The sequence below is a fragment of the Sinohyriopsis cumingii genome, chromosome 12 (genome assembly GCF_028554795.1).
Source record: "Sinohyriopsis cumingii isolate HCF-2022 chromosome 12, ASM2855479v2, whole genome shotgun sequence".
Classification (NCBI taxonomy): Eukaryota; Metazoa; Mollusca; class Bivalvia; order Unionida; family Unionidae; genus Sinohyriopsis; species Sinohyriopsis cumingii.
The window spans coordinates 51,742,760-51,757,848 of NC_142972.1; the positions used below are offsets into that span (position 1 = coordinate 51,742,760).

At 34.2% G+C, this 15,089-nt stretch overlaps 2 protein-coding genes across 8 annotated transcripts in view; both read right to left on the reverse strand.

Moving 5' to 3' along the window:
- Window positions 1-15,089, reverse strand: part of LOC149786436 (tyrosine-protein phosphatase 10D-like) — a 405,711-nt gene that overhangs the window by 141,250 nt on the left and 249,372 nt on the right. The window lies entirely within an intron of this gene.
- Window positions 12,903-15,089, reverse strand: part of LOC149786437 (fibronectin type III domain-containing protein 1-like) — an 81,384-nt gene continuing 79,197 nt past the window's right edge. For 2 of the 3 annotated variants that reach the window (XM_089978208.1, XM_089978207.1), the window contains exon 8: window positions 12,903-13,217. In XM_089978208.1, the coding sequence (XP_089834334.1) occupies window positions 12,991-13,217 (227 nt within the window). In that variant the 3' untranslated portion in view covers window positions 12,903-12,990. The remainder of the gene's footprint in view (window positions 13,218-15,089) is intronic. The other variant, XM_089978206.1, reaches the window with a different exon arrangement.

Genomic DNA, 15,089 nt, shown 5'->3' on the forward strand with positions numbered 1-15,089 from the left:
TGATTACGAGGTCACGTGCATTGCTTATTCCATTACACTCGGAAATGAACACAATAATGAAAGCTAAAGTTGTTTATTTGATGTACTGTAATAAATGACCACATGTACATCTCTGGGTATTTCTGCCTCTGAATTCAAGCACTGTAAATATCAGTAGATTTTCCCACCCAGCTGCCAGTCAAAGCCTTTGATCTCGCTGCTTAGCTATTACATCATGTTTTTTTGATGTACTCTTACAATGGTGACGACCGGGGGGGGGGGGGCTTTCAGCCACTAAATTCTGGCATTGTAAATATCAGTACATCTAACTGATTGACTCATTTTCCCACTATGCAGGTGACTGAAGCAGGACTGGCAAGTCTTTGAATTTTACCGCCCACCTAAATAAAAAAAAGGAGGCGTCCAAATATGCGTGATTATAAGAGTTTCCAAGACCTCTGTCAGTTTTCACTAACATGAACTCTGCCAAAGATTCACTTCCTTGAATCAGTGCTTTGCTGCCTCTTATGCCCGAGTTTTCTCTTTCATAATGTTGTATTAGTGTTTTAAGTCCAACATTCCCATAGTCTGCTTGTTTAGACGTGGGTATCTTTAATAAATATAACCAGCATATTGTCCATCCAACACGTACATCGGACTCGCACTCAACATCAATTTTGGGCTCAAAATCACACACAGGTATTTCCAGTGACATTTTCCCAATGTCCAACAGACCGATATACATGAAACTCATTGTCATAGCTATCACCAGCCAGTATTTGCCGACTGAAAACTGAAAACGTCGTCTGAAGACAAACTGTGATGTGATTCAGCCATTTTGGTTTCCTGTGTGGCCCTTATTCGAAACACGCATTTGTAAAACATCCATGATAAAAGTAAGGCTAAAACTACCATAAAATGCTTGTTTGAGGGCCCAATGAACCAATCAAATTTAGTTTAACAGCCATTCATGTTGAACCGAAGTATCCAGATATCTGGATGTTGCAACAAGAGCTGCAAAACAGATGCAGCAACGCAAATTACATAGCAAAATGCAATTTTAAAGTTAAAAGTTTAATAAAATTTGCATACTGCGCATAGCACATTTTTTTATATCCGTGATGTTGACATAATTTGCTGGACATGTATCACTGCTTTAAAAGTACAGGAATTCTTACAAATTACGTGCACTCACGTGTACTGGCATCATTTTCTGACCCAATGTTTTATTCATGTTAGACCGTTACGAGGGGGGTTAGATGCGATTTTAAATATATATTTGGGGTTTTTTTCCTTTTTTTTTTTGACAACCCCACCAGCGATTTCTAACTTTGTTAACACAGCCCACAACAGAAGTGATTTTTCTAACCAACCTTCCACTGTCAGAATCAAAATAGTTTGAAACACAACCTCCTACAGAAGTTTTTTTGAAGTGCCGTCCCCGGTAGAGGGGATATAAGTTTTACTGGAACAGCCCTCAAATAAATGAAAAGAAACATTTTCACTATATATTTCTTTTACTTAATGCAATAATTTTAAACTGAAGTTGACATTATTCCTATATTCTAAGACTTCTAATTTATCCATAATTAAGGTCATTATTAACACAAACATGTCTCATGGCAAATTATGTAAGCAAGAGCAAAATGAGCATAATTAGCTTATTTTCGTGCTTAATGTTAATATTAATGTACCGTTTTATTCAGAACATCATACATAATGATATGAAAATAAAAAAACTAATTGCATACATTTTTATATTTGTTTTAAGGTGGCACTCTAGTCTCGTATTTTGCATAGTTAGAATTTTAAAGAAAAAGAATTTCCCCGGGTTTCCTCACTGGTTATCCTGGCTATTTAAAAAAGACCTTGTATATCTTAGGCATTGTTCAAAGAACCTTTAATTCCCTTTATTTTGGTGTATGATTGATGGAGTAATATGGGTTATAGAGTATACAGCTCAACCTTACAGCAGATGTCCACCTTTCAAAATAGTGCTAGCTCCACTTGGTCATTTTCACTTCCTGAACTTCAAAGGTAAATTGTTAAAAAAAAGAGCTGATAACTTTTTTTTACGTTTGATATATTTGGTAATTCATAGATTGCACTTTCAGAAGCTGTTATGGTCTAGTCTTGCAAAATTCATTTTCCCTATTTGAATAGCTGCTAAGGATAGTTACTTTAGACAAATTCAGGCTGATTTTTGGAGCACAAGGGAGCAGTCATTTTAGTTAGCAGTGTGCTAAGATCATTTACAAATTTCCAAAAAATAAAATATTGAAAGAAATATCAGCCATATTACATCAAACTAGCATAGAGGTATAATGAGGTATACCAACATTCTCTCCACTGTGCATGTTTTAAATGCAAACAACATCACCTTACATATGTCACTCTCTCAAAAGTACATAATAACTGGTGAGCTCCCCCATAACCATTGTGATCAGGGCCCATCTGAACCTAGCATAGACTAAGCTCCTGGGTCTGAGCTTGCAAACAACTGAGATCCCCACCATGTACACACTTACTGGGCATGATAAGACAAATGCAAACGCCCAATGAAACATACATTTTGGAGAGTTCTCACTTTCAGAAATTTATCCACAATGCTAAAAATTTGAGTTGTAGGTCCAGACTGGGCAAGTGCAAAAATAAATGTTTTGCAAACACAGAATTATAGTCTTTCTTATGCAGCATTAAAACAATATAACGTTTCCTTCATTATGTAGTGCCTAACCCATGAAAGGCATTAACCACAGAGTCATTAATCCTAGCATATAAATTACAATACTGAAGCAATGTTTTTCCTGTTTAAATTTGAATACTTTAACTGATGTAGATGCTATCTGACATTCTAAAACTAATCAATCTTAATACTGCAGACATCTATGTCAGTGCTGCCAAGATGGTGATTCCTGTTTATCATCATTCACTAGAAAGTTTCATCAACAGGTTTTATTATTAGAAGTTAATATATAATGTAATAAATGAACCCGTTAATAAAGACAGCTTATCAATGTCAAAAGAATCTTAGAACTGGAATGCAGCTCTCCTAGTTTGAAAGCAACATAGCCTTAAACATACCTGCCATAACAAAAACATGATTTTGGACTCCAAAACACCAGGACACTGTCCTGCTTTGAAAAACAAGATTTTCAGGAATCATAGCCCCACACTTTTTTCAACAACAAGAAAAAACTATATTCTTGACCACCACAATAGATGCCTGTAATCTGTAGTATGGATGAACAGTAAACAGTCCTGCTCAAAGCTCAGCTAAACTTATCATCAGGGCATACAGCTGACAGAAGGCAAATAAAAGGTAAGGTTGTTAAAGGTAAACATCTACCTTTCTGAGATTACTTAAGTGGCTGACAATAGCTGGGGTGATGTATATGTCCAATTCTGCCATGGGAAAAGTCCATTTAGCTAATTTGCATAGGTAAAGTACACAAAGTAGAACAACCCTGTTTTTCTAAAGTTAAGAACATCCATTATTACATATCATTGCACTGAATGAGAACACTGAAGCCAACTTTAATAAAGTCTGTGATCATCGGCATCATTCTTTGATGTGAGTTTTACTTCATATATTGAATGTTAAACATAATTATTCAGACACGATTTTGGTCTTCCATAAAAAAAGCTGAAAAATTGTTAAGGGGGGTTTGGAGTTCCTCTCCTAACTGGGTCTCGAGGGGGCAGCCTTAGGCTCCCAGCCAAAACGCATTTTACACTCATAAAAATCTGCTCCTAATGCAACTTATCATCATAAAATAAACCAAAATAATCATTTGAAAAACTAATAAACATACCAAAAATGTTCAACTTGAGTTCAATAATTTCACAATATATATGGTCACATGAATGTGTTCTCCAATACTATTGATGCTGAAGTTATTTCATGTGCATGTCAGTGTTCACATAATTGTCACAATAATTTCTCAATTTTTGCAGCAAATATATTATACTTCTCTCTTTTCATAACAAATCTATAAAATAAACACCCAAGTACATCAACCATATGCAAATAATCCCATACATTCACTTGTCTTTTTCTCCAAGAGACACAACCTGTTGATATGCCAGTCAAGCTCTTTTGGCGGCTTCGGCAAAGATTTCTACTTTAATAGCTCAATGTGCAATCGTTTCTTTTCAATCTCAATGAGAGCATTTTTCCTTTCAACCTTGTGCTTGTATTGGCGACATGCAGTGCACACATTCTGACTGAGGGCTACATCTGTTCTCTCATGCAAGAAATCTTTCTTCTTATAATAATTAACTACACTTTTTCCAAATGCCTTCTGAGCTTCAATTTTTCTGTATGCAGCTTCTTTTGTAGGTGCTGTCCCAAACTCTTTCAACCGTGATTACCGTAGAGCAGAGGTTACATAATGCCAGTCCTCTAGCATATAGTTATCTTATAAGCTGACCAACTAAATTTCTGTCAACGTTTTGCTCCAGCCATTCCCATTTCCATACATTTTTTAAACCTTTATCTCAACTTTTCATGTCATGACCTCTCTCAAAAACTCGGGATGCCATGTTTTGCAAGCATGCTTCTTCTTTCCATTGCCATCAGTTTTCATTACAGAAAGATTCATTGGATGAATTTAAACCTTTGACCTATAAGAATACTCCATACGAGAGTCGTGTGCTAACTAATAAATGGAATGAATAATTTACAAGGTTCAGTGCGGAATGGGAGTGGACAGACTGTTTTTAAAAAACCAGATCTGAGATGATATAAAAAATGGAATATATCAAGAAAAATCTGATTGAAGTCAGGAGAAATGCAGAATTCTGCTTTAAAATGGAAAAAAATCATGTCTGGTTATTTCAGTTGTTTAAATAGTGTTCAAGTGTGATCCGTTTTGAAGAGTGTGATTCAGGAAGCAATACACTATCAGCAAAACTCAGTAATAACAAATTTCAAAACTCCAGCTTCTTAGAGTTTGACTTTGTGAAGCAGAGCAGTATGGGGAGCATTTAATTCTTTGCATATTGCAAAAATTGTATCAACATTAAGTCATTCCGGAGTATATGACATCTGTCAAAATAAGAGTACCACCTGTATGTAGCATAATAGACACACTGAACTGATCATTCAGATTAGATCTCTATTACTATTAATTATCTTGTTAAGATGCTAACTATTAACTAACATGTGCTTTTCAGGATGATTTAATCCATGATATAGATTGATTGAAAGACCATAATAAGTACATGCTTGAGTTTGAACAGCTGATTTGTGCAGATAAAGTATTAACAAGCAAACTGGTCAGAGGCATTATTACTTTACCATATTACCTGTAAAGACCCCATTAAACTTTGAAATATTATATTCTCCCTCATCTCCCATTGAAAAGGTCACTGGATGCCCTAAATATGCACAAATCCCATGAAAGACTGATTAATGGTCTGCTGGGATTGTGCCTGATCTGTATGAAATTTGATATGTAGTTGATAACACCAACTTAAAAACTACCAAACCAGAAGGCACATGTTGGACGATCTGGTGCCACCTGTATGAGGTGGTAAAAGTGCCCAACATAATCAGGACTGATTTCCTGGACCATTCATCCTTCCAGAACTAAAAGACATTGATGATAGCTTTCATTTTGAGTTGGTTAACACTGATAAGCAGTTCCCTAGGTCCATGCGTCCTGCTCATTGAAACAAAGCCTGGCAACAGGTGGGCTCCTCAATTGTATGTACTGGCATCTGTACATACTGTTACTTCTGCTTGGGTTCTCAAGAGGAATTCCTATCATGGGTCTACCATAGTATTTGAAAGCAAATCACAAAATAATACACAAAAACACTAGCAATATGTTAACTGATAGCAAGTCAAGTAGACAAACAGAAGGAGCAAATGACTGGGAAGAACATACTTTTTATCTAATCTGACTACATGAATCAACAAAAATCAAATACAATCCCTGCAACATGGGACAGTTTGAATTTGGTATACACTGTAGTTACCAAGAACTGTAACAAAGCCAGTGATAGTTTTCAGGTTCTTGTCCCACTTTTTTATATGCTACTTGCATCCTGAAAAACATATTGTCAGGAAAGCAGAGCAAAACATAATATGCAAAATACAGTTTCATCAGAATATGTGGTTTGGTTCAAATGGAACTTAATTTTTAACCTTTAGATCCTAAAAAAGATAAACTTCATTGTACTCAAAATACAACACTTGTAAAGGTCGGGAAAAAAGGTAACGTTTAGTAGGACATGTTAAGAATATGAATGCCATGTTCTGGTCGAAGTAACCAAACTTATCCAATAGACTTTAAGACACTGAAAGTTTTCTTAGACCACATTTTTTCTTTGGTTTACAGTAAACATAACCTGAAATTATTACGCTGCTTTGTAATTTCAGGGGCAACCAATCTATGAGGTTTGATGATGGTATATGCAGTAGAACTATAGTTACTGCACAGAATAAAAGAACATAACAAATGGACAGTAACAGTGACTTTTGAATTTTAAAACCTGAAATAATTTGCTTTTCTTTGTACTTTGAAGGGCAACATATTTTGTAATCACTTGACAAAGGTATAATTTATAATTACGATATTGTGCAGTAACCTTGACCTTGAAGATTTTGATGCTGAAACTGATTGGCATGTTCGAACCAGTCTGTTGAGCATGGTCCAGTCATCTGAAGCAGAACTTAAGTTATCCCATGGGAAAAGAAGTTTGTTGGTTGACAAAGAGACAGATGAGGCAATTAAGCAGCATGAACAGTGCTGGACATTTAAAAAGTCATAGGTCAAATGATGTACAATTCAGATGAGACAAAGAAAAAAAATGAAGTTCTACCCCGGGTCATTTGCCTTGCCTATTTATTGAACAGATTTGCAAGAATTACATTTCTTTGACTTAATGCTTAGAGAGTAAAATACCCTATTATCCTTCATAAATTGTAGGCTAACTTTAAATTAATGTCTTTTTAATTAGCGATGATTGACAACCAGTCAGTAACAGAGGGGCGAGGTGGGGGGGGCAAACTTTTGCAAATATTTCTTTACCTGTTTCAATTGTGGTGGTTTTATTAGAGTACTGCTTGCCAGCTCCCACTCTAGTGTAGGCTATTACAATAATGCTGTAGTTGCTATCCGGCATTAGACTGGTTATATTAACAGTCATATCTTTTTCATTCACTTTAATACTTTGAGTATGAGTTGTACAACCTGAAGACTCTTTGGTTTCCTGAAACATTAAAAAAAAAAAATTAAAACATTAAAATAAAATCTCTGCATATATTGTAACATATTTATTCAAATAAATACCTCTTGAAAAAAAATCATGAAAAAAAATGTCTTGCATCAAGACATTTTTAAAATTGTTCACCCTGAATTAGTTAACATATATATTTGTTAGGGTTAGATTATTCATTCACATTGCTAAAGTCATCAGCATAGACTGCTGTTCCAATTAACTGATTTAGTCAAGCATCAGTCATTGTCAATATAAAAACAAATTAATAGATTATAAAATTCTATGATCATTTTGGTCAAAACTTAGTTTTGTATAAATACCTTCCTTTCAGACTTCAGGCAATTTGAGAAACATCTCACTGGACAAATCAACCAATTAATAATTAAGTATGATTGCACAGTAGAACTAATTACTGATCACGAAAATCCATCTAATTCCACACCTTATACCTGCATGTAATATATTAAGAAAATTATACAAAGACTTACTGTTTTCTAAATAGTAGTGTACAAATGCAAGAGGTGGATATAAAGAAGTAATCTTATCATAGTGTAAGGACTGGATACAATAATCAAACTTTACGAGAAAGAGATCTGTGCAAATATGAGACTAATACAATGTTTATATCATGAAAAACAACAAAGTGACTTCTGCATATATGTTAATCAAAGAAAAGATAGCTATCCAGTAATAATCATAAAAAGGTTTTATTCGTTTAAGAGTCGAAACTAGTGATAAGAATATTCTGAAAATTAAAATTTTATCTATGTTGCTGTCCTTATTAGTCACTGGGCCAAATTGTTGCACATGTAACAGTTGCATGGTTTGTTCTCATGTACTGTTCATGTATATGGACTTTAATCAGAAAATTAGAATTTATAGGTTACTGCATTTGTATGGGAAAATATGAACGAGTTTTCAGAATGAATACTGCACGAACTTGTGAGTGCAGTATATCCTTCCGACAAAACGAGTTCATATTTTCCCATACAAATGCAGTAACCTTTTTATTATATGCTCATTTTTTTTATTCTACCTAAGGTTTAATTATATAAACAAAATACACTACAAGAAACAATGTAAATGAATGAATACCGTATTCCAAACTAAATGCACAAGCACAGATTTGACATTACAAAATGACATCATTATTAATGCGCACATAGCTCCGCCCAGATAAATTTGAACTTAGTTGCACGCTTGACATAACTTTCGAAAGAAAATTGCGTGTCTAGTTAAAATTGAAATTTGCAGTCATATTGTGAATGAATGCGCCTTGCAATGACTTTTCCATTTGATCTGGAGTGAATATATTTTGGTATTTTGTTTCGATTCGATGAAAGTTTGTGATTTTGGACTAGATTCATCTGTGCAAATTATACATGAAATACATCGGATTGAAGTGGCGCGGGAGAAGCGTATTTATGTCTGCAAATGTGTTTCTGTTTCTGTAACTGAATGTTTGAAATCATAACGTGGGAAAATATGAAGTCTTTCAATTGCAATATTCAAAAAGACGCTACGGAATTTAATTTGTATTTCATTTTGAGTGCAGTAAGGAGGATGCAATTGCACTTATCATAGAAATTACAGCACACTTTCGAAATGTGTAATCCAGATTGAAAACCTATGACATGGCTCATGTAATTCAGATTTGCAGAATTAAGAAAAAACATTTTGAGGAAATTCAGGATGTAAAACTGTAAGTATATTTTTATTTTGCCATTCTTATCACCAGATAAAGAATACAGTATATTCCTTGTCAGTTGTATGTTATTTTATATAATGTAGCTAGCCTAAATCCGTAACATTGTATCAACGTGGAATGTGCCAAAACAGCTGGGTTTTTTTGCGCTTTTGTTGTTGTTGCAGTCTATGAAAAAAGTTTTAGTTCATTCAGAAACAAATTAAATAACCACAAGGCAAAGAGCCTCTTACACGAGTGTATATGATTTGTTTACAAATCAAAAGTGCTGGTGTCTGCATCATTGCTTGTTTACAATAGAAAGTAGTTCCTTTATTTACGTGAATGCTATATGTGTATTGTCGCGTGCGTTCAGTATCGGGGAATACTGAACGATTCCGACAATGTAAAGTTAACAGGGAATAAAATGAGCATATAATAAACTGTGATATTTATTTTCATGGGTATCAATTTTCAGTTTTGTAACAAATGACATTTTTGCTGCAACTTAAATTTGTGGATTTTAGAAGGGTTGGTTTCCACAGAATGATCACTGTTCTAGAGTCTTCAAATTCTTGGTTTATCAAAACCATGAAATCCATGAAAATTGGTATCAAACAAAAATGAATAAATTCACAATATTGCTGTTATTATTATTCCCTCCGGTTATACTTTTATACACTCATATGCTTGCTTATGTAAATACAATTTCTTCACTGCTTATACCGATCAAGAAATTAAAATCATGCATTTTTTATTTTGTAAAATAACAAAAATGTAACTGCTGACACTACATAATATATCAAAAATAATTTGAACTAGATTATACATTCATATCTCATCATCTTTCAGACATATAATATTCATGAAATTGACACATATACACAAAATTCACTTATAGTGAATATAGATCCTTAATAAATACATCTACACTGTTACATGTGTTTTAGAATGTTCAGGTTTGAAAATAAATTATGAGAAACTTAAGTTACAATGGTGAAGGATTAAGAGGATTTGGAATTGAATTTTGTCTACCTCAAAAATGAAAAAGGAATCATGTAGGTTTTCAAAGTTTTAAGTATCATTTGTATCTATGAGGGTTTTGATGTCACCTTAAACACACGATTGGTTATATCATGCTATCCTCATGGACACCCTGGCAGCCAACCTGGTTTACCTGGATAGGCATGAAACCTGCACCTATGGATTATATGCCAATACAGCAAACAACTCGGGTGGCCCAAGTGGTTAGAGCATCCACCTTGGATGTGGGAGGTCACAGGTTGGAACCCCAGCCAAATCATACCAAGGACTTATAAAAATGGTACTAACAGCTGCCTTCCTTGGCATTCAGCATTAAGATGTTAGCACGGACTGGTTGGCCAGGTATCAGGATAATGTGACTGGGTGGGACATGATGCTACATGTCTGCAGCATGATGCCCCAGTTCTAGACATCACTATAAACTGCCATACTGCAGATACTGTAGCAATATAACTAACAAATTGTTTAAAGCTACATTAAAAATCCAAATCACATGCACACACAAACATACACTACAACAAACAATCCAAGAAAACAAATGTCAATGAAATAAATTTAGAAAACTATGCAACATGGTTTTTCAGAAATCTGTGTACAATGGATAAAATGACCACAATTATGTCACTAATAGTAGAAATTCTAGATATCATAAAGATTAAATAAAATATATTTGCTGATAAGCATCACATTTCTAAAATGTTGATCAATCAAGTCAGGGTTGGCTGAGATTAAAATCAGAATAAAATGTCACTTCATGACAAAAATCTAGTTGTTTTACTATTTTGTTATGAACTATTGCTGAAAACAGTCAAAATCCAATTAAAAAAAGCAGTTCTTCAAAAGGACTTGTAAAATACTGACTGAGAACAAATTTATGCAATCCAAGACAAGACCATATCTTCTGTTTAACTTCTGAGTGTTGAAACCATCTTTGATATTCTTCAGCAATCCAACAATATCAAGATGGCCACCCAAACAGCCATACTGGATGTAAAACTGACACAATCTTCATTTAGGACCAATTAGACATTACACGCCTTTGGGAAAAATCCACAAATCAATATGACCATCTAGTTAGAAAGGGTAGTGATATTTTCAAGATGACCAAGATAGTGGTGATATTGGATATACTATTAGCACCATTTTCATATAAAGTCTTTTGGTGTAAACCCCAAATCAATATGTACATTCATTTACTCTGAGGAATGGTGATAACAAGATGACCATCATGATGACCAGTGGCTTTCATTTAGGAACAACTACACACCAGACAAAGTCATCTGATGAAAACATCATGTTGATATTACTGTAGAAGCATGGACAAGAATTTCAAAATGGCTAACAAAGTAGCCATACTGGATGTATGATTGGCACAATTTTCACTTAGCACCAACAAGTCATAATGAAGATGATTTTTGCGAAAAGGCCACATCCCTATCACCATACATTCACAAGAAGTATAAACAAGATTTTCAAGACAGCCACTATGCTGGACACAGTGAATATCATATTGGCACTATTTTCATTTGGGGCAAATCAGACAATATAATAAGTTGTCTGTTAATATGACTTTCCATTTAGAAGGAGTATTAATAAGGCTTTCAAGGTGGCTGCCATAGTGGCCATATTGGATTTCAGATTTACACCATTTTTATTTATGACTCGCTAGACATCACATGAAATCTTTCAGTGAGAACCCCACTTTGATACCGCTATTTATTCACAAAACATAGTGATAACAATATTTTCAAAATGACCACTGTGGCATTATTATCATTTATGACCAACTAAACCTTGTGATGTATATATAAAGTGTCATGGCATCATACCAATCAGTTTAGAAGTAGCAATAACAAACTTGTGCTAACAAACAAATGATGGAGAAGTCCCATCCCATAAATTCTTATGGCATGTGACCAACAGAGCCCAAAATTGAAACCCTAAAATCTCCACTCTACCCTACTGAAACTCCCTCAGCACTGCATCCAGGATTTAAAAAACCTTACCTGTTCTCTGGTCATGTTCAAATATCTAGACACGATCAACCAAATATTTTTTATACTGGCATCTGCTTTATTTGTCTACCAACTTATCAAAATATACAAATATGATTTCTCTACAATCCTTTTTTATAGGTCCTCCATGGTAAATTCTGACATGAAATCTTCAAGGAAAATGTTGCTTGACTAGTATTTCCTAAATAAGTTCTCCTTCTGATATCAATAACTGTGTATACTGGTTTTTAAGCCAAGATGTTTGTAACAATTTCACACTGGGTTAAGAAGAAATAGTCCATTTAGGTCTCTGAAACACTTATTATCAAACACTAACTTGAATGATGTTCAAACTGCCATATAACATTTTTATTATGTTTGGCTTTGATAATTGATGATTTTGTTTAATATATGTTATATAAGTTCACCCATATCTAGAAATTTATGGGGAAAGCAATCATGACCTGAAAACAAGAATATGCAAATTCCTAGTCACTGAATGAAACCTATGGGAACCATCCAGAAACTTATAAATGCAAAATGTGACTGAAAGGAAACAAATATGTTCTACAGGACTATTCTACTGGAATACACCATTAATTATACATAGAAACCATGATTTGTAATGAGAAAAGCACAAATGTTGACTCCCAAGCACAATTCTGTGTTGTTCTAGCAACCCAACCTTCCTGCCATCTAAAAAAAACCCAGACATATAAACAGATTGGAAGAAGGAAAAACACAGAAAGAATGGTTACATAGCACCAAAATATTTGTGCAGATAGATAATTCTGTAAATGTCATTAAACTGGATGGCTTCAATGCTGGTATCAACTAATTCATAATGACTTTAAAGTTAGAAAAATTAATTTCAGGAGCAGTCATGTGTTATGTTTTTGTATACTAAGCCTAAACAATAATAGTAGTATAACAAAACATAAAATACAGACCAACTGAAATTGAAGAATTAAATGTTTATTGCCAGATTTACAATTCAAATTAACACAAACACCCACTTTTAACAATGATACTCCATTCTTATACAAGTATACAAATCACTCACTGTTCACAGTCATAAAAGACATTTATTGCAGCACTTATACTTGCATTGTTATTGAACTCATTAGTGGTTAGCCACCAGATATGGCAGTCTGATGTGTTCTCCATGTTTGAGGCATTTATTTTGTATGCAATAATATTCCCATATGGCTGCTTGGGGCGGTGCCACATTACTTCTATTTCATCTGCAGAGGATATAAGTGTTACATCATCTACTGCACCAGGCCCTGTAATTAGAACCCCAAACATTACATATCTTGAACTATGGATCTGTAAGAACTGAAAAAGGATGAAATCTGTAGTTATTATAACATGTACTAAGTGTGTTGCAGACTGAGATTATAATAATATGGCAAATGCCTATTGTACCACATGGTGTCTATAAGATTAGAAATACAAGATACTGTTCAAAACTTCAAATTTATAAATATATTAACTCAATTAAAACTAACATACAAACTTAGTTTTTGATTACTTTTCTTTGTAGCCCAAAAACTGCAAGAAAAAGCCACAAAATTATATCAGGGGAAGACAAATCTGAAAGTGTGATATGTAATTACCATCAGATATCTGATAGAAAAGCTGGGGAAACATGCTTTAGAACTTATGGTAGTCATATTTTGTAAAAGAAATGCTTCCTTACCCCAAATGATGTGATCATTACATTATGCCATTACCATGACATTACATTTTACCAAGGCGTATCATATGAACAAAGGGAGAGGTTGAAAATTAAATAACATAGATGCAACTTGTGTCTCTAAATAATGTAAAAGAGTGCCAGTGAACTCAACAGTGAAAAAGAGTACCAGTGAACTCAACAATGTAAAAGAGTACCAGTGAACTCAACAATGTAAAAGAGTACCAGTGAACTCAACAACGAAAAAGAGTACCAGTGAACTCAACTACGAAAAAGAGTACCAGTGAACTCAACAACGAAAAAGAGTACCAGTGAACTCAACAACGAAAAAGAGCGCCAGTGAACAACAAGCTCATTAGATGCTTGCCCTATTTATAACTATTTAGACACTACCAGTACTGGTAGTAGGGAATGGTTGACTCTGGAAAGTATTGACCAGATGTGGGTCTCAATGACATGGACCACTGAACAATGTATGCAGTTTCTGAACTTAACTTTTTGTGCAGAAACCTATATTTTCTTTTTTAGACTTAGCATCACCATGACCTCTGAACTTCACATCCCATAATCCATAGGTTTATTTATTACTCCAAGTGCAAGTCACCCATACAGTTTGGTTAACGAACATATTATAGAATAAAAATTATTTGCTAAGCCCATTTTCTTTAAATCAATAGACTCATGTAGACCTTAAAGACAGACCTGAATTCCATATACCAGAATCAGGAATCTTAACTTGTTAGACTTTTTATATGTGCTGTGAAGACCTGATGCACTCACTCTCTGGCTCAGGATTTATAGGTTACTACATTTATATGGGAAAATATGAATGACTTTTTTCATATTAATACTGCATGACCTTGGAAGTGCTGTACTCATCTGAGAAAACAAGTTCATATTTTCCTGTACTAATGCAGTAACCTTTTTATCATAGACTCATTTTCTTATTGTACCTAAGGCTTAATTACAAAAAATATACTACAAGAAACAAAGCATTTGAATTTATGCTGTATTCCAAAACAAATACACAACCGTAGATTCTTCAATACACAATAACAACATTAATGCATACATAGCACCACCCAGCCACCTTTGAACTTAAGTCATGTGCTCAACATCAGTTTGAAAAAGAATTGTCATTCTGAGCAGGGAGAAACATGTCTTGACTGATCTGCAAGTGTGTTTCTGTTCTGTCATTGAATGTTTGAAATCATAAGGTGGGAAAAATATGATGTCTTTCAATTGCAATTATCAAAAGGATGCTATGGAATATCATTTCATTTCATTTTGAGTGCATAAGGAGAATGATATTGAAGTCGGAAATGTAGTTGAAATTACAGTACAATTTTGCAGTGTGTAATCAAGGTTTAGGTCCCTGATATAGCTGATGTAATACGGATTTGCAAAACTAAGAAAGTACATTTTGAGGAAGGTCAGGTTCTAAAACTGTATGTATATT